This window comes from Mus pahari, chromosome 2 (assembly GCF_900095145.1).
Source record: "Mus pahari chromosome 2, PAHARI_EIJ_v1.1, whole genome shotgun sequence".
In the NCBI taxonomy this organism is placed as follows: domain Eukaryota; kingdom Metazoa; phylum Chordata; class Mammalia; order Rodentia; family Muridae; genus Mus; species Mus pahari.
The window spans coordinates 53,251,804-53,279,427 of NC_034591.1; the positions used below are offsets into that span (position 1 = coordinate 53,251,804).

The window sequence follows — 27,624 nt, forward strand, 5'->3', positions numbered from 1 at the left end:
CACACACACACACACACACACACACACACACACACACACACTCGATACTCCAACAAGTATGTAAAACGCATTCATTACTCCATGAAAGGTCCTTTGCCCCTTTCTGCATTGGAAGCATCCACAGTTCTGATACTTTCACCATAGATTAGTTTTGCCTAATTAGATTCATTTCTAGAATTTCATATTAATAGTCTCACAGTGAGCACACTCTTATTTGTCTTCTGTTTCACTCCTCTCACCTGCTTGAGCTTCTTCCATGTCACTGTTTGTCAGAACACAGTCCGGTTATGGAGTTATATGAGGAGAGATCTGAAAGCTATGAGAACACTCCCAGTAAACAAGACAGTTTTGACCTCAGTTTCTTAAAAACATGGGATTGTTCTTGGGAAGTGTTCTCATGCTCCTCCCAGGCAGAGCAGAGAGGCGTTTACTTCAGATTGCTCATTATTGCTTGCTCTTGTCACTCAGTTGTGCCTGCTATGGGGAAACATGTTTTTGCCATGTATGGTTTCTCCTTGGGACTGTATACTGCTTAACTCATGAGAACTTGACTCATGTGACCTTTCTTAACCCCCAGAATATAATTGTCTGAGGCTATGAATAAAGTTGGCTATTGCATGTCACTTTAGTCTGCCTCATTTATCATTCTGCTTCATTCTCTCAGGATTCTCTGCATCTAGAGTAGTAACAATCTTTCTCATTAGTACTTTTATATTTGTGGTTGACTTGTATTCTGTTGTATTAGTAGACTATAGTTTTTTTTCCCACAGACTTCTATTAACAAGTATTTGATTGTATCCAGTCTTAGTCCCTTAAAACTTCTGTTAATGATGCTATGTTGCTCATTAATTCTTATAAAAATCTTCTTCTCTTCATGTGCCTTTATTCTTTTAGATAATCACATGGGAGAAGAGTGGCTGGATCATGGGATCAGTACATATTTAATATTATATGAAATTGCCCAGAGCCCTCATTACTTCACTTTCTTGTCAACATCTTGCCTGTTTTTATTTGCTGTAAGAGTTTGCATAAAACTAGTATTATTTTTTTAAATGCTTGATAAAATTCTATAATGAAGCCATCTGTTCTTTTTCCCCTTTGAGAACCTTTAGTTATTATTTTGGTCTCTTCAATATGCATGTATATGTGTATATTTATAGATCCTATTATTTCTGAGTCCCTTTTGTAAATTAAACATTTCAAGGAATTTATTCATTTCTTTGATCTAAGTTACTGTAGTCAAGGACTTGGGACAGATTTGAATATTTCCATGTATCCCTCTAATGTCTGTAGGATCTGTGGTAGTATCCCCCATTTAATTTCTGATATTAGTAATATGTGTCCCCTCACTTTTTTATTCATCAGTTTATTTAGGGCGAAAGCTGTCTATCTCTTTCTAGAATAGCATAGATACTTAGCATTTTTAGCTTTGTGAGCCATGTAGTTCCATTTTCATCTGCTTTACTCTGCTTTTGTAGCATGGATACAACCATAGTACACAGCATACAGGTAAGGAGAGTAGCTGTGTTCCAGTAATATTTTACTTAGATATATAGGCAGTGGGTGTGATTGCACTGTGGACATTAATCACCAAGCTCTATTTTATCAATTTATGAAGCTCTGAGGGTTTTTTGTTGGTTTTGTTTTATCCATTTTCACAAAGAACCTTTTTGTTGTTTTATTAACTTTACCAATTAGATTTTTTATCCTCTAACTGTTGCTTTCAGCTAACTTTGGGTTACTTCACTCTTTGTATGGCACTGTAAGCACCTAAGGGTAAAAACTGTCATCATTGATCCTGTTGTCATCGTCCTCCTCCTCCTCCTCCTTCTCTTCTTCCTCTTCCCCTTCCTCCTCCCCCTCCTCCTCCTCCTCCCCTCCTCCGCCTTCCTTTTCCATTGACAGTTTTAGATTCCCCTCTATAAGTTCTGCATTAGCTGTGCCCACAAATGTTGACATACTGCATTTTCCTTATCATTCATTTCAAAGTATTTTTTCTTCCGTGATGATTTCCTTTGTGAGCTGAGACTACTTAGAAGCATGGTCCATAAATTTCAGATATGCAGAGATAGCCTAGATACATTTTGTTATTGATTCATAATGTGGTTCTCTTATGGTCAGATGATACACTCTGAAATGTACTCAATTCTTTTAATTTCCTATACTTGTCATAATGGCCCTGAATGTCCTCTGTCTGCATTACTCTTCAAGTATTATTGTAGTGGATATATGTATATGCCTCCCTACTTTGATGATATATTCTATACTTATTAATTAAGAGATGTATGTATGGATACTCACACACATATAGTAGAAATATGTATATATATATGTACACTTGCACTTTCATCTAGGTAATGTCACCAGTTGGATAAGCTGGGATGGCTACTTCCTTCTTTGCCTTCTCTCAGGAATCACAGTTTGTGTTGCCTCTTGTTCAACATCTGATCATCCATTTAATTATTTCTTCCATTTGCAGTTATACCATGAAAGGAGAGCTAATTCAATACCATTTCCTCTTTATGGCTAAAGCAAAGTCATTTCTTTTACTCTTTTGGGGAGTGGATGTCAAATTATCTGAAATAAAGACAAGAAGAATGTTGGTTTTTTCTGGAATGATCCCATTAATCTTTAATCATCACACATTATCCCAAGCCTATCTGTCCCAATAATTGCCATTTCTTTGCTGCAGAGTATTGCTTTTCATATAGAAAGAAAACTCTGAGCACTGACTATGCTCATGGGTATTGAGGTAGCTTTGAACCTTTGATATGGTATAGGATGGGGCTAGCATGAAGGAAAATTTGCAGTAAATTTTTGCTAAAAAGTAAAAACTCTGTAATAACAAATAAGAATAGATATCTCTCTGAAGAAGATAACCCAGATGGTTAACAAGCACACAGAAAGATTATCTATCAAGAAAATGCAGATTAAGACTGCTGCTCCTACAAGACCATTACTGTAATATTAAAGGCCAAATAATAGCAATTATTGACAAGGACATGGAATGTTGAACCCTTAAGCAATCCCTCAGAGGTTAAAGGTTGTATTATCATGCAGTCCAGTAAGTCCACTTTTAGGTATATGCACCAAGACAAGTGAAGATAGATGTACACAAAATGTATATAAGATAGTGTCATAGCTGCACACATAGATACAAACCTATAATCCCAGCTACTCTGGAGGCTGAGGCAGGAGAATCCTAAAGCTAGTTCAGACCCTGGGAAACCTATTGCGCCCTTGAATCAACTAAGAGTAAACTAGGGCTGCAGAATGAATACTTGCCTAATAGCACAAAGGCCTGAGTAAATCAGCTGTGCTAAGGCAGGGAAGCAAGGTCAGGACACACAGCTCTCCAATTTCAGCACTCAGGAGGCAAATGCAAAAGAATTGTGAGTTGCAGGCCAGCCTCAGCCACATAGCAAGAGTCTGTCAAAGAGACAGAAGGAGGGGGGCAAGAAAGAGAAAGAAAGTTGTGTTCACAAATGTTTTTAGCAGCATCATAATAACTACTTAAAGTGGGAAAACCAACCACATAAATGCACATGCTAACTAGATGAATTGATATAACAGATAGTATATTCTTATTTGCTAATATGAAAATATCAAAGTACTGCTACATCCTTCAAAATGGATGAATCCTGAAAATATGCAAAATGAAAGAAAATAGTAAGCCTGGATATGAGTAGAAATTATACATGAATCTCCAAAATGAGAAAAATCCATAGAGATAGAAACTAAATTCTTAGTTACTTAAAGGGAGGTAAGTGTGGGCTTTAAAGTGTATAAATCACTAAGCCTAGTTCTCGGTGTCCAGTAACCACTCTGATTTAAAGCACAAAGGGACAAGGGGTCATCCCTATCCATCCCTGCTTCTCTGCACCGTGGTGAATTGCTGGCTAGTATTCCTCAGTGAGTAGAATCCCACAAACCCTGTAATCTCTTTAACTGAAAAAAATAATAAAATGAATATTTATTTCTCAGTATCTAACAAAATGCAAGAAAAGAGAAGCTGTTGTGCTTACCCACATATGACTTGATTCCAGAGAATACACCAAGGACCTAACATACCCTGTCCTAGTTCAGTCTCTGTACACTGCATAGCCTCATCTAGCCACTCAAAAGTAGTGCGTGCGTAAGAGAGAGAGAGAGAGAGAGAGAGAGAGAGAGAGAGAGAGACCAGGTAAATGTGCATGTGGAAGCCATCGATTGATGTCAAGTGTCTTCCCTAATTGTACTGAGATGATTTTAGAAAAACAAATTTTGAAAACCTGATTAAAGAACCATCAGTGATATCCTACCCCCATCATTTTTGACAAGAACAAATTAGAAGTTTGAGAAGGCTGAAGGTTTAGCAGTTGTAAAGAGCAGAAGTGTGAAAATGGAAGTGTCATTGTCACATCTTATAAAAACCAGTCAGTATTTTTTGGAATCTAGGCAGGTGACCTGACCTGCTATAACTTTCATCAGTTTAATCTGTTCCAGATCATTCCTCATTGATTTTCAATGGTTTATAGTAACATGTTTCACTTTCTTTACCTATACAATAGAACTACCCAGTCAACTAACTTGTCAAAGAATCTAATTCTCATTAGCATTAATATGGGTATCAGTAGTGAATCTTACATACATCAAAGTGCAACTTGGGCAGGCCACTTCATGTAGTTATCTCATAGTGAACGCAGTGTGGGAATTGGTCCCCAGGATTAATGAGGATCAGAGCAGCACACAGGAGATGCTAATGTTAACCACAGTAATGATAGGGCCTCCACACCAGCTGATAGCTGAAATGCCAGAAGGGCCACCTGTTAGTATAGCCCAGGGAAGCTAGGGTACAGTAGGGTATAGAGGACCACACAAAAGAGGCAGCCATGGCTACAAGGGACAGGACTGACTGCTGCGGGGCAAATGCACTGCTTCTCCTTTTCTTTGCCTTTCAGTTTCCACCAAGACCTCTGATTTCAGAGCTTGGGTGTCTTTTACTGAGCAAGGGTTCTGTGCTACATTCTTCCAATATATGTCAGAGCCACGAGAAGGGCAGGAATGAATTACAAATACTAGATCTACCCTCTGTTACTCATTCTTCACCATTCTTATCTTCTACCCACATCTTAGAAAGCCATGTTTTTCCTCAGTACAGAGTAATAATTACTCATCGTGTAAAGCCATTCTCTACAATTCCACCCTGCAGGAGAGACTCAGAGTCTCCTGAGTCATTGCATTCAACTGTGGGGTCTTTACACGCTCTGATACATGCATGAGGATGGTTTTATTTAAGGACAAGAAATAAAAAAAAAAATCACAAAGTAGCAAACTTAGCAAGGATGTAAGGAAACTGGAAACCTTGTTCATCTATTTAATATTAATAAAATAGCAGATAAAGTAAAAGCACAAACCAGCATTGGTTGCTACCTGTCTTGGCATGCCCAGTTGCCACTGTTGTCTGTCCACTCCCATAGCAGGAGTGAGAAGCACATGCTGCAGCCACCTGCCCCATGTTGCCCTTGCCTGTTACCAGTGCCTCAGCTGGCCAAAGCTCTCTCCTATCTCTCTCTAGCCTGTGTTCCTTAAAGACCTGAATTCCTAATGAGCCTACCTCTGTCTGTGTACCATGACTTTAGCATACTGCTTACTACGGACATGAAATTACTAAGAGCATACATGATCCTGCTAATCCTATTGCAATGAGGCAACTTACTTTCTCCTTCCAACTAAATGCAACCACTGTTGTATCTTCCAGCAGAAGTACTCCTTCCTGGGCACCACCAAGGCTGACTTAGCCCAAATCTGACAGGGAAAGAACAAATTCCATGAGTAGTATTACTGATAAGAGAAGAGACTCTTCTTTTAATCCTGAATCCCCAGACTCATCTTTCCTTGTTATTAAAGGATACAATATGATTGGTCTTTGGGTCAACTATTCTGGCACAGTGATATTATAAGTAGTGTCCTGACTGGCAAGAACTGGATTCTGCCCAGGCCATCCCACTGTTATAACTTGCCAGCACCATCTCAATTGAGAGTATGGCTGGAGAAGGGAAGGCCAAGTATGCACTGTTTTCATCCTTGGTCAACAACATTGTTAAACAAGATATTGTGGCTGTGAATAAGACCCTGAATAGACCTAACAGAGGGACTGGGAGAGAACTTTGAGGCAAGGAAGGCAATCCCATATCCCATGTGATGCCTGACTCTTGTGAACCTGGCCGTCAGGTTCAGGAAGGAAGAGTCTGTCCATCTACATAGCTATTGGCGTGGGTCTTTGCACCTCCCTGTTCTTACTTTGACACAATGGTCCTTGCCCTCCAGGCAACATGCTCCACCTCCAAGCTGGGCTCAGCACTGGGAAATGGGGAACAAGCACAAGGGAAGAAACAGAAATGGGTATGTGTCATGTCTGACATAGCTCAAATCTTCAAATCAATCACTTTTGAAACCACTTACGATGTTTCTTTCATAATTCCATGTAGCCTGCTGAAAATGCAGATTTTTTCCTTTTCCTTTCAGTAGATAACAGAATTATTTAAGTTCTAAATGGAGACAATTTTGTGCATCCTTTGCAAAATTCTTTGAAATGAATTCTTGTCAGATAGACTTCTTTAAAGATTATAATTGTGTGGTAAAATTAAGTTAAACAGATTTAACACTCTTGGCAAAATTCTCTTAAATGAATCCTTGTCAGATCAAGGTTTTTAGAGTTGTTGTTTTTTTCTTTTAAGTGTGGTAAAATTCAAGCTTAAGAGGCTTAACATACTTCTTCAGTTTCATAGACTATGTGTGCTTGTTGGCCATCTGGCTATGAAGGGGGCTCTTCCCAAAGGATCCGTTCTTTAAACATAGGACTTATAGGAGTTATGACTTCTGTTTTCTGTCCCTGGTGCTTCTCTGTCTCTGTCTCTGTCTGTCTGTCTGTCTGTCTCTCTCTCTCTCTCTCTCTCTCTCTCTATATATATATATATATATATATATATATATATATATATATATATATATATATTCATGTTATATCTGAGCAGTGATAAGGACCTGTTACTACCAAGTACCTGTTACATCATATTTTCAACATAATTGTCCTGTCACCTGTAGCATTCAAAAGTACATCTTCACTAAATAATGTGCTTTCAAAAGAAGGAGAAGATACAACCTGTAAAAATTCAGATCTAGAAAGAAGCAGTTATCCTCATCCAGTTGTCAGTAGCCATCGTTATGGTGGTAAGATATTTACAGAAACATTAGTTGTATTTTTAGTATACTGGAGCCACATTTCAAGGCCAGCCACAACCCAGCCAGACTCCTCCTAATATCATTCTGTTGTCTGTGATTCTTGTGTCTTCCTGTCTCCCTTCCTAGGGTTCCTAGCAAGCCTGCTTAAATGTCCTCTCATGTTTGCTGAAGAAAGTTAGGAAGATACACAAGATCTTTTGTTTGTTTGTTTGGTTGGTTGGTTGGTTGGTTGGTTGGTTTTTCGAGACAGGGTTTCTCTGTATAGCCCTGGCTGTCCTGGAGCTCACTTTGTAGACCAGGTTGGCCTTGAACTCAGAAATTCACCTGCCTCTGCCTCCTGAGTGCTGGGATTAGAGGCGTGCGCCACCACACCCGGCTCACAAGATCTTAAAAGAATGTTCAAGTCCCTTAGTTGACATTTCTTTGGCAAATAAATACCCAATATTCTTTATATCCATATATGGCATTATTCTCTTTCTGCCATATACTGTGCACACAATGTAATAATAGTTTATTTGAGCCAACTGCATATCATCACTAAAAATAAGACACACCAAACAGTTTCTGTGGTATTAAGAGTTCTCTGTTGAATAATTTCTAATGGCTCCATAGTGTTGATGTGTTTCAATTTAATAAATCAGAGAGTTTAAAAATAAATCTGCAGCCAGGCATCTCACTAAGGTTACTTTAACACGTAAAACTCTTCCACAGGCTCTTTCACACATACACAAATCCTCAAAGGAATGACTTTGTGTGTGAAATGGTTATAGCTGTCAATCAGTTATTCTTCATGTCATGGTTTCTATGTGTCTTCCAGGTTGTTAGGGGGTGATTATGGATTCCTGTCAAATGAGATGTCTACTATGTATTCAACATGAGGCAGTTTGTATTTTTCTAAGTCTATTGCTCTCCTGTCTGAGGAGGTTAAGCAAATGTCACTGATCCGGAGGGAAGAGGACCAGCATGCAGTGCCTGGGGCCCACAGACCTGCACACATGGATTAGACTTCTGCATAAATACACTTGTCTTGATTGTCACATTCCACCCAGGGTTAGACCTGCATGCATAAAAATGGCTCCGAGCCTGGCTTTCAAAGCTCTTTGCTTCCCCTGTTGCTTTGTAACCTCCCAGCTCAGAGACATACTTTGTGTTATATCTATCAAAGGTGATTAAGGGGCTGGAAAAGTTGATTTATAAGGACATTTTAAGAAAAGTAGATATTTGCAGCCTAGCCCAAGGGAAGATATTATAGATGTTTGCTGTTCTCGCATCATGAAGGAGACTTAGTTTTGCTTTTCCCAGTAACTAGATTTTAAGGACAGCCAAATTCAGAGGAAGTTTTCTGAGGATGACCTCACTTATGCTAATTAGATGATTTGTCAGTCAGAAATTGCATTTACCAACTACTAGCAAAGTAGAAATAGCAGCAGCTCAAACAATAAGGCCTTCGTTTTCTCTTCTCTGACACAAAGCCCAGAAGTGTATTGTCTGGGGCTGCAGTGTGGCAACCGTGATGTCACAAGTATGCTTGCACCATCTATCTTTAGGCTCCATTATTCTTAGCAATGAATTCCTCTCGCAGAGTCTCCTGATGTCTCAGAAGAGCCACTGTATCTCAGCTGCTATGGCTGCGTGCCAGACAGGGGATAGAGAAAAGTAGTCACTTCAGAGAGTTGTCTCCTACACAGCTCTGATTTCCTATCACATGGCACTCAGAACTACATCTGCAAGAGGGATGGGGGGATTTGGTGAGATTGTTTGTTTGTTTTATCATTTTGCCGTTAGGCACCTTCTCAACCACAACAATCTGAAGGGCCTTTTACTAGGCAGAATTGGAATAAGGAGCACTAGGTAGGATACCAGGGTTTTCTGTCATGGGAATTCACCTCTATAGTAACTGTACTGCCAGAAGGTTCCATCTGCAATACTATCCCTGGGACTTACCTCCCACTGCTCACTCTTATCTAGTGCTCTTATCAGCACATACCTTGAGTCATTTATAAATAACTAGCCTTCCCAATGGCCCTAAGAAAAATAATAACTAAAACTTGATAGTTTCCAGCTGTCTCCTGAGAGGCTCTGCCAGTGCCTGACAAATACAGAAGTGGATGCTCACAGCCATCCAGTGGACTGAGCACAGGGTCCCCAATGGAGGAGCTAGAGAAAGGACCCAAGGAATTGAAGGGGTTTGCAGACCCATAGGAGGAACAACAATGTGAACCAACCAGTACCCCTCAGAGCTCCCAGGGACTAAACCACCAACCAAAGAGTGCACATGGAGGGACTTATGACTCCAGCTGCATAGGTAGCAGAGGATGGCCTTGTGGGACATCAATGAGAGGAGAGGCCCTTGGTCTTGTGTAGGCTCGATGCCCCAGTGTAGGGGAATGCCAGGACAGGGGAGCAGGAGTGGGTGGGTTAGTGAGCAGGGGGAGGGGGATGGAAAAGGGGTGGTTTCAGAGGGGAAATGAGGAAAGGGGATAACATTTGAAATGTAAATAAAGAAAATATCTAATAAAAAACATTTATAAAAACTTGATGGTTTCTGTTAAGCAATTCAAGCATTGTGCTATATGCTTAAATATCCCGGGCAGGGGATGAAGACAAGAAAAACAGTTCAGTGTGAGTTGCTGCTGATAAAACTGGTGGATGGCCATATAGAGACTGTGTTTTCATGATTATTGATATCTTCCCAGTGAAAAGATTTCAAACTACCTTACCTGATCCTCACTTTACTGCAGAAAAGGCTGGTGCCATTACTACCAGAAGTATCGCATGGGGAATTTCAGCTCACATCTTCAGCAAGCAACAGACTAAGGCTTTTTACCTGGTTTTCTCAACTTAGAAACCTGGGCACTAATTTTTACCCAAGCATCACTTGGAAGCTAGGTAGAGATGTGGCATTTGGAGGGTCAGTCACCCTCAGTGCCTTTCCTCAGACCATGGGTAGTATCTGTCAGCATGCTCCAGTTTCATGGGCACGTTTACTGTGCTCTACTGTCCCTTTTACCATAGCATACCCAAATCAGCCACTCACCTCAAGAACATCCTTTCTGCTGAAATGACATCAGTCATAGGCGATGGCTAAGTGTCAGACACCTTTACCAGCACTTAATTCACCATGGGGTTTCTGTCTCAGTGCTGGATCTGGTGCTGGATTTTAAGTTCTGTTTCTCTGGTATTAGATCTTAAGTGCCTGTGAAAGGGGATAACATGTGAAATGTAAATAAAGAAAATGTCTAATAAAAAAAAGAATTTTTTATTGTATTCCATGTTATTACCCATAGCTTGCTCAAAGCTTAAATTGTGTTTTTCTGTTCAAATACCCCCCCCCCACACATCTGTTCACTAAGCTGCTTTGAGTTTTAAAAGCCTTAGGACTTAGAAAAGGCTCAAGGCACCTCTTTCAGTCTCCTCTGGTGTTAGCTCTGCTTATCCACATATGTAACTTAACTCCGAGTGATCTCTCCTCTTATTAGCAGCCTCTCCCTCTTCTCTCTTTCTCTCCCTCTCCCTCTCTTCTCCCCCTTCTCCCTTAAAAAATCGTGAATTTTTCATCCCTGCTGTGTCCGAGGCAGGTGTTCTCCAGAGTCCCTTCCTGGCCTGTCCTTTATTACACCATGTAACTTCCTCACACCCAGAGCATTTGGGAAACCCAGTGAGTTAAAGGAGCCATGAATTGCTTTTGCATGACCCTATGCTTGTTCCTCCAAGTGTACATTAATGCTTATATTTTATTTGCTTCAGATTCTTTTTAACCTAAGTGCATGAAACCTGTCTCCATCCTTTACCAAGCAATAAGTGAGGAGTGGTTTGTTTGTTTCCAGGGCAGCCTTTGGCAAGGAGTCTGAAGTCCTGATTGGGAACCTCGGCGACAAACTCATTCCTCCACAAGACATCCTCCGTGACGTCAGTGACCTCAAGGCCTTGGCCAACGTGCACGAAAGCCTGGAGTGGCTGGCGGGTCGCACAAAGTCAGCCTTCTCCAACCTTTCTACATCCCAGAGTAAGTGCCCGGGAGGCGGGGGAGCTGCTGGATGATGGCAGAGCTGGTCCAAGTAGTGCTTTTATTTGGAATATGAGTGTGTTGCCTGTCATCTGATGAAGCATGCCCCAGAATGTCAGAGCCGTGTTTGAATTTTGTTCATACCGCGCCTTCTCTTACTCTGAGATTCTGGGAAAGAACTCATCTCAGCTTCCCTCTGTGGGGTAGGAGGAGCCAGGAAAGGCTCTTGTCACAGGGCTCCATATTCAATCCTAGAAACACCACACCCTGGAATATGGAAACACTGGGCCTCAATCCCTTTGTCTTCCAGCAACTTCTAGAGCCTGAGTGCGTGACTGTGTTCCTTCTCTAACAAGAGGAAAGCTGATAAAAGCATATCTAAAAAGAGGATAGTAGAAGGGCTTGAAATAGAAAATAGAAGTAATAAGGACCACAATCGTTCGGGGGAAAAAAAAAAAAAAAAGAGTGTGAGCTGAGAAATACCAGTTACAGATTTTTAAGATACTGAGAATTAGGATATGAAATGAAAATGAGAATCCTTTTTATATCAAGGATTAATGCTTCAAAGAAAAATAATTAGAAAACTTTAAGGCACATAAACTTTAATTACTATAGGATAAGTGCTTTTTATGAAGATTTATTTTATATATATGTATGTTTCCTGCATTTGTATATGTTTTTTTTTAATAAAAAAAAATTGTATTTACTTAGAAGCATTCAGAATGTCAACAAAACAGCCGCATTTTTTTTTTTTTTTTTTTTGCAATTACAGAGTGGTATTCAGTTAACAGAACAACAATTATCTTCGTATAAGCTGCATCAGAGACAACTGAAGATGGAAAAAGTAAAACCCAAAAATAAAACCGAAAGGAAAAACAAAAACAAAATAAAAAAACCAAACTACTGTCCCCATATATAACTAATTTGTGCTGTGCACCAACAAGAACGTGCTTTAAATTTCCATGCCAATTTACAACCCCCAGACTGTACCAGGCAAGGTTAGTGGCTATTGAAAATACCACCAGGACAGGGCTATCTAAAGACACATTCAGTAGTGTGTTAACTATACAAAAAAAGACACTGTACAGTTTAAAAACAAATCTTACACAGCCTTACATTTCAATTTTTTTCTTTAAAAGGAGTGAGTTGTGTACAGGGGGGTTAAATGCTTTATAGACAAGAAAAAAAAACTGCGCTAGAACCAACTTATTCATCATCATCATCTTCTTCTTCATCTTTATCTTCCTCTTCTTCCTCCTCTTCCTCATCCTCTTCATCCTCCTCATCATCTTCCTCTTCCTTCTTTTTCTTGCTCTTTTCAGCCTTGACCACCCCCTTTTTCGCTGCATCAGGTTTTCCTTTAGCTCTGTAGGCAGCAATATCCTTCTCGTACTTCTCCTTCAGCTTGGCAGCCTTCTTCTCATAGGGCTGCTTGTCATCTGCTTCAGTGTTGTTCCACATCTCTCCTAGTTTCTTTGCAACATCACCAATGGATAAGCCAGGATGCTCTCCTTTGATTTTGGGGCGGTACTCAGAACAGAACAAGAAGAAGGCCAAAGGAGGCCTCTTGGGTGCATTGGGGTCCTTGAACTTCTTTTTGGTCTCCCCTTTGGGGGGGATGTAGGTTTTCATTTCTCTTTCATAACGAGCCTTGTCAGCCTTTGCCATATCTTCAAATTTCCCCTTTTCTTTAGCAGACATGGTCTTCCACCTCTCTGAGCACTTCTTGGAGAACTCTGAGAAGTTGACAGAAGCATCCGGGTGCTTCTTCTTGTGCTCCTCCCGGCAGGTTTGCACAAAGAATGCATATGAGGACATTTTGCCTCTCGGCTTCTTAGGATCTCCTTTGCCCATGTTTAGTTGATTTTCCTCCGCGAGGCACAGAGTCGCCCAGTGCCCGTCTGGCTCGCGCTTGCCCCGGCGCTGTCTCTATGGAGCTCAATATACTGCAATGGCTGTGAGAGCGGGAGCCAGACGCAGCCTCCTCACTCTCTCCGCTCTGTAACTGTATATGTTTACTGTATGTATGCCTAGTACCTGTGGAGACCAAAGAAATTGCAAGGTCCCCTGGAACTGGAGTTATAGGTGGCTATAAGCCACCATATAGGTGCTGGAAACAGAACCCAGGCTCTCTGCAAGGGTAGCAAGTGCTAGGACATCACTGTGGCCACTAATAAATGTTCCTTAAAAAGCAGGGGCTCAGGAGTATGCTTGATATAAAATAGAGACCGAGGAAAACTAGTATGGACAAAGAAGAAAGCAAGTTTAGATGTGTGAGTGGAAGGATTGAATCAGAATAAGGAAAAGCAAACTTGGTAAAGAGCAGTGAGACCATCCTGTCAGGGCGAGCAGTTGGATGGTCATCAGGAGGAGCGGCCATGTTTGTCATGACTGAGCTGTGAGTAGTGATATACTTACTATCAGTGTCCTTTGAGAAGTTATTGTTTTGCAGTAATCACAACTGCAGCCTAGAAATGGAAAAGGAATGGATAAAAATCACTAAATTGTTCCTTGAAACACCGGCCCACAGGCAGACTCTGTGAGATCCTGTGAAGGCTCATTGTTTGTGCCCTCCGGTGCTGGCCACTTTCCCCTCTCAGAGCAGAAGAGGGTGGGGACACAGAGTGTGGGTAGCAATCCTGTCAAAGAATCACTTACACTTTAAGTAAAATATTTTTATCTAATTATAAAATTACACATGTTAATTCTCAGAAGTCTGCACAAATAGAAACTGTACCGATGTGGGGTAGTTTGGGCATGGAATTATATTTGAGCAGTCTGCATAAAGAGCTGTCTGTGAAAGGCTACTCCAACTCTATAATTCCATAATCACAGTTCTGTCTCAAGCAGCCACTGAAATCAACCCTTTTCTCTCCTAGACCCACTCTGTCCTTCCTCTCTCTAAAAAGTCAGAGCTAATTTTCTCTTTGATAACTGCAAACCACTCTGAATAGGGACCAGGTGCCTCTTTTCTTGGTTTCTTTTGGCTCCTGTGAATACAGGTATATTTCTTAGTGATGTTTAGAAGGGATCTGCTTGTTTGGTGGCATAGCTATAGCTGAAAATATAGATATATACACATGTATCTCTACATATATATTTATATATATACATACATATTGTATATATAATATCTAACATTTTATAATATTTTTTTAATTTCGAGTGGCACAGCATATTAGATTTATAGTCGTCCATTCTCAGTGGGTTTCACAAGACAAAACAATTTGTAACCTCTAAAGCTAGTCACTGCATGATTCAGACAGGCTAAGCTAACTTGGCATTAACTGTTTTCTAAAGGAGGAAAGATGCTCTCTGAGTTACACTGAACTTTGTAATTGCTCAATTTAGCTGTTGTGTTCATGTCACTGAGAGTACCCAGTGGAGATGATGTCTAATTCACATCTTTAATCATCTCTGTTATTCTGACAAAGATATCTTCTCTGCACCCATTACTGCTGTGTCTCGTGTACTCAGCTCCATTTTATAATACAAGTTGCACCCCCTCAGTTCCTTTCAGGGTGATTATTCCACCCAGTGAGTGATTTAACTAACTGTCATCGTTTTAAAAATCAGTTCAAAACCCAAGTGAACTACAGTCACTACTTCTGGTGTCTTTGCTAAAACAAAGGCCAAAGCAAACCTAGTATATCTTGTTAGCAGTCAGCCCAGTTCATCCCCACTTGCCAGCTCTGACTTCCCAGAGAAGTGCCCATTGATGCCTGTCATCTGAACAAAGGAGATTCTGCTAACAGCCTACTTGGATTGTTCCATGTCAGTGTGACTCTCCTACAGTTATAAAGGACAGCTCTTTTTGTCTTGAAAAGTGAACCAAAAGATTACAACATCTTGAGTACTTCCAGACCAAGAGATAGCGTGAAGATGATACCTAGCAAGATGGTGGGGGTTTGGCAGGGGGAGGGCTGGATTCAGGCTTATTTCTTGTTCTACACCCTGGTAACTATTTGCTATGGTAAATGTCAGGTTGCATTAAACTTACATTACAACTGTAATGGACTAGAGACAGCTGGCAGAAAGTCATTGTCGCAGTAAGCATCTATTCATTCAAGGACAGCAGGATCCTCATCCACCTGAAACATGTCATAGCCTCCTGAGGAAAGTATCACCTAGTGGTGGCAAAGTATGGTTGGTCACACATGGTCCAGGAGATCAGAGCGAGGGGCATTTCCAAGGCTAATTTTTTCTATTTCCTGTCACTCCATCTCTGTTAACATCCAAAAGGGCCTTCTCCCCTTTTCTAAATGCTGACTGCAGAAAACATTGCTTTTACTTTTGTACTTCTACGTTCCATATGTAGTTGCTGTTCCATCTCCTGAGTAGACAAACCTATGAAATGGGGCAAACAACACATGTAATAAGGGGTTAATAGGCAGGATCCATCTCCTGAGAATATATTCTCTCCCTCAACCCTTGCTACACCCGCTCCCCTTAAGGGTCTTTCAGTTGGAGAATAAAAATAACTCACTAGTTCAGAGAGCTAGCTCGCTTCTCTGACAGAGGACTTGGGTTTGGATCCAAAAAAAGCAGCTCACAGTAACTCCAGCTCCAGGGGATTCTACCTCCTCCTCTGGCATGTGTGTGTGTGTGTGTGTGTGTGTGTGTGTGTGTGTGTGTGTGTGTGTGTTGCAGATGACCAGCTTTCATTCATTCCTTTCTTTTAAATGTCTAAATAGTCTTCTTCCCCCTCTGGGGGGGTGTTGAGGGAGAGAGAAACAGAGATGTTTTCTTGTCCATTCATCAGTTGATGGTCGATGAGTCTATGAAGGTGGGCATGAAGATGTCTCTTTAACTTAGTAACTTCATTGTATCTGGGCCTGTGCCCAGGAGAGGGATTGCCAAGTTATGTGCTAGTTCTGGTTTTAATTTCGTGAAGATCTTCCATCCTGTTTTTCAAAACAATTTTATTAATGTACAACCCCATCAACAGTTTACAAGGCTTCCTTCCCCTTTTCCATTTCTTTAACAGCATTTCTCATCTTTCATGCTTTTGATAACACCTTTCTGGGACTGAGGAGGTTTCTCTTTGTGGTTTTGATTTGACCTATGATATTGAAGTGCTATCCTTTCTTTTAAGAAATATCTACTTAGGTATATTACACACGTTGCTTTCTGTTGACCCTTTCCTATGCATCCTGTCTCTGAACCCCATATTACCTGTGCTGTTTGTCACGTCTCATAGGTTGTCTGCTTACTCTTGGTTATTTGCTTTGCAGAGCTGGTTAGCTTAGGTTTAATGCACTCCCGCTCGTCTGTTTCTTCCTTGGCTTCCTGTGCTCTGGGGTCTTATCCAGAAGTCCTGGTCCATCCTAGTGTTCTGAAGCATTCCTTCTGGTTTCTTCGCATAGTTCGATATAGTCCTTTCAGTTAAGTCTTCAGTCTTATTTAGACTTTGCTTTGGGGACTGATGGGAGGTAAGTATTTGGTGTCAATCTTCAGTGTGTGGCTATCCATTTTCCCCACACTGCTTATTGAAAAATCTGTCTTTTCTACAGTGTGCTTACCATTGTTGTTGAAAATCAGATGATTGTTTATACATGAGTTTATTTCTTGACTCTCCAGATGGATATGTTGGTTTTAAAATGTAGACTACAAAGAGCTGAAGAAGACTCCAGGGCATGTTCTGCGCAGGCTACTTTCTCACAGGGACCTGCATTCTATCTAGGATTTTTTTCAAATCTCAAGACTAAGGTTCTTGAACTTCCTTAGTTATATACTGCATTGTGTTACTTAAGCAAAATTACTACTTACTTAATATTTTTCTATTAAGGCTATATGCTTAGTCCCTTAATCCTGTATCCTATTCAAAACTTCAGTACTCAATCTTTTCTCTTTAAAGTGTATCTAAAGGACTGGAAATGTAGCTCATTCAGTGGAGCATTTGCCTAGCATGCACAACCCTGGCCTGTAATCTGGAAATCCAGGGGGTAGAGACAGAAGAGTAAAAAAGATCAGGGTATCTTCAGTTGATTAGATTTCATCACCATTTTATTCTCATGCCTCAACAAAATATCTGTGCATTGGGTGGGTGGAATTATTGCATGTATCTCTTTTATAGTTCATCTGAGTTGTAATCAATATTAATATTTTACCTTGATTTTGTTACAAACAAAATGATCATATAACCTCAGGAAGCATTATTGTGAAAACCCCCTGAGTATGCCTCTCTACCCTAAATCCATGAAGGTTTTTAATGTATTGACTAAGACATATTTCTCATGGGAATCCATCCACTCTTTGCAAAGATGCTTATGGGCCTTTCCCCCATTGAGCCAGCTTCTTGACCTCACAGTTCAGTATTATAGTGCTAATATACTTAGCGGCGCCTGTTTCTCTCATATTGCCAGGCAAAGATGTACCACTGTTGGAAGGACTTAATTTCTTACTTTTGTACAACCCCAGGTAACTTATCTTGTAATCTAATTATTTAACAATTCAGTTGGTTTGGTTTGGTTTTTATGTTGGTTTCAGACATTATTGGGTGGCCTTCATTTCCTCTTGGTTTTCTTAAGACCCAAATTGCTCTACTGACTCTTTTGTATTCTTCACATTTATTACACAGTTGTCAAGGGTCCAGGCAGTCATACACCATGCCAGGCCAGTAGATCCATCATAAAGCTCCTAAGTCCATTGTACTGGCTAGTTTTGTGTCAACTTGACACAGCTGGAGTTATCACAGAGAAAGGAGCTTCAGTTGGAGAAATGCCTCCATGAGATCCAGCTGTAAGGCATTTTCTCAATTAGTGATCAAGGCGGGAGGTCCCCTTGTGGGTGGTGCCATCTCTGGGTTGGTAGTCTTGGTTCTATAAGAGAGCAGGCTGAGCAAGCCAGGGGAAGCAAGCTAGTAAAGAACATCCCTCCATGGCTTCTGCATCAGCTCCTGCTTGAGTTCCAGTCCTGACTTCCTTTGGTGATAAACAGCAATGTGGAAAATGTAAGCTGAATAAATCCTTTCCTCCCCAACTGCTTCTTGGTCATGATGTTTGTGCAGGAATAGAAATCCTGACTAAGACATCCATCTTTATTAAAGTTAAAAAATAAGGTTTCATATTTTTAGACATCATTTCAAAGACAGTACAGAGAATCTCCATATGCCCTCTTTGTTAACATCTTCCATTGAGATAGACTATTTATCTTGACTAATGAGCCAATACTGATGCATTGCTGTGAACTAAAGCCTGTACTTTCAGTTTTCTTGGGTTTGGTCTAGTGTACGTTTTCTGTCCTAGGAGCCTCCCCAGGACATCACAGTACACATAACCATCCTGTTTTCTTGCATCATGAAGACTAACGGTTTCCTAGACTTCCCTTGTGATTTTTAATTGCTTTCAATTGTTTGAAGATGTCATGCTTATGTAGTACGTTTTAATCAAATCCCTCTTACCCCTGCCCATTTCCTGTTTTATTTTTCTTATGTTATCTTTTAATCACATCAGAGGCCTTAAAATACATACTTTCCAGCTCTTGATGACCTTGCTACACTGAGGGAGTAGTGCTGGCTGGGTACTTACAGAATGTCTTTCACTGTGGGTCTGTCTGTTATCTTCTCGATCAGTCTGGGCATATGAATTTTAGAAAGGAATAGTACCTGATATAATACTATTCTCTTCCCAGGAACCATTCATGTTATCACCATAACTTATTATTTATATCATTTTCAATTTAATTTCTATGCCTCCAATTCATTTAATCTTTTCTAGATTATTCCTTCTGGTTTCCAGATCAACTCTCTACTTTCCCACCACAAAGTGGTGTTGCCCATTTAATCTTTCTAGTGATCTTTAAAATATACATACAATGAATGTACCTATTATGAGCCAAATGTTTAGCCAAGTTCAATACTTTCATAATTGGCTATCCAGTTCAAATGATGATGTTATCGATATAGATTGTAACCGGCGGCAGCTCAGAAAGGCTCCATATGGTGGGGGGGAACTGAGCTTTGTGCTTGGGGTATTTTAGGTGTCATGTGTATTAGCAGCATTTAATGGACTCATACAACTGTATTATTTCAAACAAACCATGTTGGGGTCTCTTCACTAAGATAGCCATTTTTAATGCATTGTCATCTGATTTTAATGTGTAGTATTGAATTAAAATCTACTTCCAAGCAAATATTTTGGGAGGCACTTCTCACACTTGGTAGCATATAAGCTATAATCAGTAGGAGAGTTGGGCCCCACTCCAGAGGTAATCAATGCGAGGGACAGGGTATGTGTGAGCATTGTGCTGCACACCAAGCCAGTCCAATGAATCTAAGAGCTACAGTTGACCATAGGGAGTTAACCACCTCAGCTCATATTAGAATTGCATTGGCTTTTTAATAGCAAAAATCAAGGTTGAGAGCCACTGACCTAGAGCCCTTAAGCATTTCTTCCTCCATTTCTATAGCTCCATGTATATAAGAAATATTCTACAGGAGATTTGCTGGTTCTATTCTTAGAAGCATGTTGTTGACATAGTCCCACTTTGTAGGCAGGTACACCGGCCACTGAGATGAGGTACTTGCATGTGTAACAAGAGTTGGCACAGTGACTCACTTTGACTCAGGAGTTATTAGCCTGACCGTTGCCCAAAATGGTTGAAAATTAAAGTATTCTTTATATACTTCTGAAGGTGCTAAATGAGAAAAGGAAGGTTTTTCTTAACACAAAAGGCTCTAGTTGCCAAAACCATTAAGTGAATATAGAATCAGGTACCAGCCAGTTGTAGCATTGAAAACGCAGATAGAATGGTACAGGAAGCCAGCCATGTGCATGTCCACATGGCTGTGTGGTATACCAGGGCACGTCCATATGTTGTCCACTATATGTTTCAATGCTTTCTAAAGTGGATTTGCATCTTTCCATGGAAAAACTCACTATCTGGTCTTTTCGTGCCTTGATCGTAAACAAAAATGAGATGCAAACCTCCTAGCTAGTCTGCTAAGGCACAAATGAGAATAAAAGTGTCCCGTGGGATGTAGTTCCATTCAGCTTTGCTTTTGTTAAACCATTAAGCCAGCATTCCCCTTGTCCTAATTGCATCTGATTCTTTTTAATTAGAACTCTCTGTGTGGTGATTCCTTTCCTGCTTCAGTATTTACAAGTTTCAAATATTTGTGCACTGTTATCAGACATCCTGCCTCCGTCTGTCTGAGCCAGCCCTTGTGTACTAAGCTTCACTAATCATCTTTCTGTACTTAGGTTTTCTAGTCCTGTCATTATTGTCTGGTGTCAGTAGCTGTCATTTCCTAAAATGAACCCATTGTAGGTCTCTGTGCCTATCATTCTTCCTTTATTGGTGATACAAAGTCATTGTTTAATTTCATGCCCATGATGGTTACTAAGAAAATTAAATTACCATTGGTGACATTTCCATCATAAGGTTCCCACCCACTGACCATCTCTGAGTCTGTTTGGGGCTTCTCTAACCAACATTGAGTATACTTCTGTATAAGCCCTTCTTTCATTAAAATAACATCCAAATTCACTGCCATGTTATACCCGACTTCACAACTAATCATGTTTTGTTTAGACAAAAGTGCCAACTGATAATTTTTCCTCCTTTTTTTTCTCATTAATTGTATGGTATTGTTTTTTATAAACTCATTGACACTTATAACAAGGAAAGAACAGTATAGAAGCTGCTGTGGTCAGAATGTTTGGTTCTGAAGACACTGACTACTGGCATTAAGAATGGAGATAATCCTTTCCCTGGGTGTCCTAAGGAAAACCAACTGCCTGGGCTGCTGTCTGCTTCTCAATGATATTAGCTATGACTGTGGATTAATGCCAATCTTCAGGGAGCCCCTTAGAGGCTCCCCTTGTTCCTTTTTGTTTTGAACACTCCTAAATGCTGATGCATAAGAGCTACTCTCCTTTTGAGACATTCCTAATAGGAGTGGCTCCCAAATGATGGTTACTTTTGCCTCTCCCCACACGGCTTCTTTTAAGGTAATATCTAGAGTGTGTCCAGGTCTTCTTTGTTCTGAACCCCTAAGCCAGGTCGTTGGTCTGCTGGTGTTCTGTAAAGCTCTTTGTCCTGATTGGGGAGCAGAGCTTCCTGCACTCTGTAAGGAGGCAGTTATCAATTGCAGAGCTAGGGGAGGCTAGTGCTGTGGGCGTTCCGATGTAATTACGAAGTTCTAAGTATCTGCCCATAAAGAATTATGTGGCTATTTCTTTGAAAGTGCCAACGTTTGTATCCATAAGGGGAATATTTTATTAAAATATGATAATATCATGAATGCTTAAATGTGGTTGCTGGGAACTTTCAGCTGAATGATTGTGTCTGCAAAACAAAACTATAAAATGGAAACAGGAAGAATAAATATAAATGAAAATCTCTGGCAAAGATGGGAGGCAGAAGTTGGAAAATAAAAAAGTTCTAAAGTGGCATGCTAAAATTGCTGGGCCAGCCTAAGGAGAGGGTGTGAATTCCCTGGGGCTGAGGTAGCACCCTCAGAATAGTGAGGAGGGATGGCAACTGTCACACACAGCTTAAACACTAAATCTAAAGGGATCAATTTGGCTGCCAAATGGTCCAAATGTTACAGTGAGGAACAGTAACAGACAGGACCTGAAGGCACATATTGTACTGTTAAATCTTGGCTCCTATCAATGACTTAGGTGTTTTTAAACTTGAGGTAAGCCCAAGAACCAGTGTGAATTCATGACTTAATGAACTCAATTGAGAAAACTATGCCTTTTAATTTTTTTCACCTTTGATACAAAGTTCAGCTGTGTTAGGAAATGTAGTGAGTGAAAAGAGATGAATCTTGACAAGGAATTCAAGCAGTGGAGGGGAGGAAGGACTGGCTGCTTATATCAAGAAATTTCCATCATTGGGTAGGATTGAATATAGAAAAAATCTTAAATTTAAACAAGATATACTTTAGAACGTTTTTGTATCCATCAATAGTAAACACAGACCTTTCTTAGACTACCAGAGGGGTATGTGTGTGAATGTGTATGCATGTAACAGCCCAAAAGACAGCATAATGACATTGATGGCATTCCACAGTGAGAGCACACTTCATGGTTTCAAGGACCTTTATAGACATTAATTCTTAACTGCACATTCTTGCCTCAAGCTATAGTTGACAGCTTTTACTAAAGGCTAGCCTTTATTCTCTTAGTTTAACCAAGTATGATCACAGAGCACAGAAATTTGCCCAAGGTCAAACAACAAAAACAAAAAACAAACAAACAAAAACAAAACAAAATATGGTGAGTTAATCTGTTTTCTGAGTGTATCAAAATATCCAGCAGTCACTTGTGGTACGGGTACCTCAGAGCCCAGGCCAATATGCCTGTTTCCCACATAAACAAGCAGAGACATTTTTAAGCTGTACCCCACTGTTACAGCAACAAGGTGAGAACTATGCTGAGTCCCTGGGCTGCCTGGATTGCATCATGTGCTCTGAAAGGAAGTGTGGGAGGAAGCAATCTTGGCATTCCACACCCCCACACACTGTGAGTGGCCCTCCACCTCCCCCCCACTGTGGCCCCCAGAGGACCTGTTTTGAAAAACTCTTTGTCATGTTTTCAAGGAAAGTTTCTTTTATTGTCTTAAATCTATGAATATGATTTATATTACAAATTTTTCAGAAAAGTGTAAAAGACCTCTCTTTTCATGTGAGGAAAACCACTATGTCAGGTGTGAGTCTCCAAGTAACTCTGGGCACTGATGGCTTTAAACTCTGGTTGTTGAATTCTGAGTAGATTTGACTGAGTTTTTACCTAACAACTTAATTCAATTTTTATGAAAGGAATAATAATGGGAACTTTTCTATAAGGCTTATGAAAAACCCAAGTGCTTCATAGAAACCCAGACTATCTGATCTGATCCTTGAGGGAAGCAAAAACCTGCAAATGTCAGAAAGATGCTACACGCCAGGAAGATGCTACACACCAGGAAGCCCCTTTGGACAAACTCATCTAAAGAAGGTGCTATTTGTAGGTGACTTTTCTGGCAAGTCTGTCAAAAGCTTCTTCTGCAGATAAAAATTCAATAACCTTTCACTGTGGATGTGCCACAATTATCACTCATTTAAAAACAGTCCCTCTAATAGAGCATTTTATCACTCCGGACAGTCTCTGCATTGTTCATTATTTAGTGTTTGCTAAGCTGATGGCTCTTCCACTGCACTTTCCTTATCTCTGCTTCTTCAGAATTGGATTTTATATTTCTAAACCAGCCAGATATGACAAGTCATTTTCTTTCCTCTTGTCTTAAAAAAAAAAGAAAAAAGAAAAAAAAAAAAAGCAAACTTGATTTCTTTTTTTCCAACAATCACCACTTAGAGATTAAAGTTATTGGAAGTGTCTGTATTACCCAGCGTTGGGACGCAGTGAAGGACTGTGGCATTTTAATTGCAGTTGGGGTTTCCCCTCTTCTCTTTATCGTTTATTTTCCAGCATGTGCGTAGTCTGTGCTTCTCTGGACTCCACATCCCTCCCTTGCTGCTCAAACGCACAGTGTGGGGTAGGTAAAGACAAGGGCATTGCAGTGTGATGTGCATAGCAGACAAGGCAAAGGAGGTGTTATCAGAATTTCTATATTATAGAGCCTCAGCGTGGTGGTGATAAGCAGTGTAAGTAGATCTCTCTGTAAACACAGACTGACTCCAAATGAGAAAGTTACTGAAAGGAAGATGATAAAGTCATTAGCCTGACGCCCGGGAGGAGATGCCAGTTCAAACACCATCTCCTCTGTGTGGCTCTCATTACTGAGTGTGTTAACTGTCTTCATTCTGAGAAGTTATACCACCTATGGTTCTGAAAGGGTTGTTTTTAAAGCAGGCATAGACTTCACCTGACTCTGAGCCAGGCCTAGAACACAAATTTTTAGGTGTTTGTCTTTTATTCAGACTTTTGTCCTGTGCTCTTTCTAATTGGAGGCCAAATCCCTTCTTTTTTTTAGTGAGAACCTGCTAGGATAGTGAATCAGAACAAAGTGGCCACATCTTCCTCCAGTGGTAGCTGTCTCCTGGGCCTGCTAAAGACATATGCATTACAAGATTTTTCTAGAGAAATAATAGAATTGAATTTGATGGCAGGTATATCTGTACAGTGAAATCATCTCAAAAAAGAGAAAAAGAAAATCCACGTTTTAATTTCAAGTTTTATATATTTTATGAACAAAATGAAAATGACTTTGTAGTTCCCCCTGATATGCTGATAATAAGAACTTAGGGGACTGGCTTTATAAGAAAAATATTTGCTCAGTTTTCAGAGGCAGGAGGATGCTTAGGGCTTCCTTCAAGTCTATCTCTGGAAGGCAGTGCATCTAAAACTCAACCATTGTGTGTGATTTGGTTAAAGGCACCACAAGCCCAATTAACGCATTAACTCAGTCCAACAGCCTTTTATTTTCACGGAAATCTTGGAAGTGTGGTGGAGAAACACCCCCACGAGAGTTCTGCATATGTCACTGTACCAGCCTCTCTGGAAAGCAGAGCATAGGTCACCCGCAGACAGATGGCTGCCACAAGTGTCACCATTGGCCAGAACTACCTCCTCTCATTTGCACAAAATTTTCTTCAGCACCATGCTCTGATTTTTTTCTCCACTGACCCAGCCCTACCCGTGGAACACTGAAGCCAACTCAACACCATTTTGTACCTCCTTGCCTGACTTGCACTTCAGTCCCAGCATAGCTCAGGAGATGAACTGGGCAAAGTACTTTTAACATTGCTAACATGTCATCTATATTTTAAAGCCCGGTAGGATTGCTCAGAGGATCAAGTCAGCTAATGTATGCACAACACCTGTTCCAGTGAGCGCTGATTTCTGTGTTCTCCTGCCTCCTGTGAAGCTCCTTTCCTTCTGAGATCATCTTCCTTCTGACTCTCACTACACTGCAGTGTTTGCCCACACTCTCTTGATGAGAAGTGCCCCAGTCCTGTTTCTGTGTCTCTTATTCTCCCCATTGATGGCTGAGCCAGTCTGCTTGCTAACTTGACTTCACTGTCAAGGGATCTGAAATTGGATTTTTGAGCTCTTAACTTTAACAGCTTTCCAAATTTCATGTGGCCTGGGAACTCAGGCATATGGAAGGTTGTATTTATTCGTAACCATAATAATTGGGGCCTGATGTGAAGCCCCAAGTTCTTGTGAGTAACTTCTCTGTAAACTATAACTTCAGTCTATCAGGCCAGATGGACCTAAAGAAACTATGGTGTTATTATAACAAGAAAACAATAGTCCATGTATTTCCTGAGCCCTTAGCACCAAGGGGTTCTACCTGCACTGGAGTAGGCTTGCATAAACACTGTCCTTAAAACATGCCCACACTTCAACTGGGCCTGTCTCACAAGAGTGGCAGGTGATAGACAGAGCTCCCTGCTGACCCCTGCTCTGCTGCCTGTGGGGTCCTAAAACACTTGAATTGTTGCAAGAGTTCAGATTCTGCCCCTCTTTTAGGATCATTGCCTAGAGACAGCACTTTCTCTTCTTCATTAATGTTTCAGCCATTGTAATGGGCTGTTGGAGGGCTTTAAGTACATTCCCAAATTGTGCACGTTGTTGTACAAATATCACCACCATCTAGCTGAAGAACTTTTCTCTTTTCCAGGTGGAAAGCCTGGGTATCTATTAAATTATTTCTTTTTTTCCCCTACCCCAAGCAACAAGCATTCTACTTTCTATCTCTAGAGATGTCACTATTTTGGTATTCTCTACAGGTGGAATTATATAGAATTTTATTTTTGTGGCTGGTTTATTTTATTTTCTATCTGTTCCTTTCAAATTAATAGTCATTTCTTATCTCTAATTGTAATAAAAATGAAATAAAAACTTCTGAACAACGCCTTATTTTTTTAATCCTAAGAAATTCAACATTTACTATTAAACTTTAAACTTCCTGTTCTATTATCTGTCTAGACTATATACCTCCTAAGAATATTGAAAGCAACACATTAGACTATATATGCTTTTTAAAGCTAAACAATTACATTACTGGTTTTAGTATTAGAATGGCATAGGGTCTTCATTCAGGCAATATATCAAGTCCTATTAGTAAAGTGTCTTGAGAGAGAAAAATAAAAACTAAGGATTCCACAGAGGTAGGCTGACATCCTTTGCCTGTTGTTGATGTTGATGTTGTTGTTGTTTTTTTTCCTTTTCAGCATTTTAGAAAACTATCTACTGAACTAGATTTCTCAATTCTCTATTTGATATTTTGTTGTTTGGTTAATTGGTTGGTTGTTTGACTGGCTGGCTGGCTGGCTGGCTGAAAGTATAATACAATTATATCATTTTCCCCTTCTCTTCCTCCCTCCAAACCTTCCTGTATAATCACCCACACACACTCTCCTTCAAGTTCATGGCCTCTTTTCCACTAATTGTTGTTATATACATACATTCCTTATTAGATACATATATCTTTCTATGTATAACCTATTGAGCCCATAGAATATGACTCATATGTGTTTTCAGAGCTGGCTGTTTAGCCCTGAGCAACTATTTGGTGTGGAAGACCACCTCTCTGCTCCCTGTGTTCCTCGGTTGCCTTTAGTTCTTAGTGCAGAGTTGGGGACTTGTGGGCTTTTCTGTATCCAGTTTGGCAGGTTCATTAGTGTTGTCTTTGTTCATCTCAGTGCTTGGGTGCTCATATCTGTGGGACTTTTTATAGCTTCTGAGGTTATTAGGAGACACTGTCTCACTGCAAACTCCCTGGTCTGACTCTTACAATCTTTCTGTGCCCTCTTTCACGGTGTTTTCTGAGGAGTGTTTGCAGATTTTAGATCTCAACTCACTTTCACAGGAGAAATGATTTAAAGGGAAACCATTGGTTAAAAATCCAAGCAAGAAAAAAAAAAAAAAAGAGAAAATGTTAACCCTGACCCCTAGTAAGTATCTTTGTGAGTTTGTTGTGTATCTAACCTAAATGATAGCCAAATCAAATATCTAAAACTTGGCCAAGAACTTAAATGAGTCAAAGAAGTTACTTGAAATATGGATTTTTATTTAAAATCCTCATTTTGAATCTTGCTTGTCCTAACTTTTTTATGCCTTGAGCTATTGTCTAGTGTGATTTAAAGCTCTTGTGATTGGAAAGACATTTATGAACTTCATTTGTCCCATCTTTAACTTGTCTAAGACTGATTTCTTTTTAGGTTATATTAATGGTTATATTCATAACATTATAAATATGCATAAATTATAAATGACTAAATATATACATACTAGTAATTTGAATTCCAGAATCACTTCTGTTTGGATATGTAGTGAAAGGCCCTCAGCTATGAAGGACTCTAGGAACAGCACTACCATAGTCTTGGCTGTCCTGGAGCTCAGTAACTAGATCAGGCTGGCCTTGCACTCAAAGATCCTCCTGCCTCAGCCTCCTGAATCTGGAATTAAAGCTGTTAAAGGTGTGCTTCATCATAC

At 40.2% G+C, this 27,624-nt stretch overlaps 1 protein-coding gene and 1 pseudogene across 3 annotated transcripts in view; one reads left to right on the plus strand and one right to left on the minus strand.

Moving 5' to 3' along the window:
- The window catches only part of Exoc4 (exocyst complex component 4), a 711,882-nt gene that overhangs the window by 585,196 nt on the left and 99,062 nt on the right, over positions 1–27,624 (plus strand). The window contains exon 14 of one of the 2 annotated variants that reach the window (XM_021189789.2): positions 11,052–11,230. In XM_021189789.2, coding sequence (XP_021045448.1) covers positions 11,052–11,230 — 179 coding nt within the window. Of the gene's footprint in view, positions 1–11,051; positions 11,231–27,624 lie in introns of those variants that run through there. The other variant, XM_029535373.1, reaches the window with a different exon arrangement.
- Positions 12,346–13,227, minus strand: LOC110315844 (annotated as a pseudogene). The gene has a single exon (XR_002380227.2). The product of XR_002380227.2 is annotated as a high mobility group protein B1 pseudogene (transcript).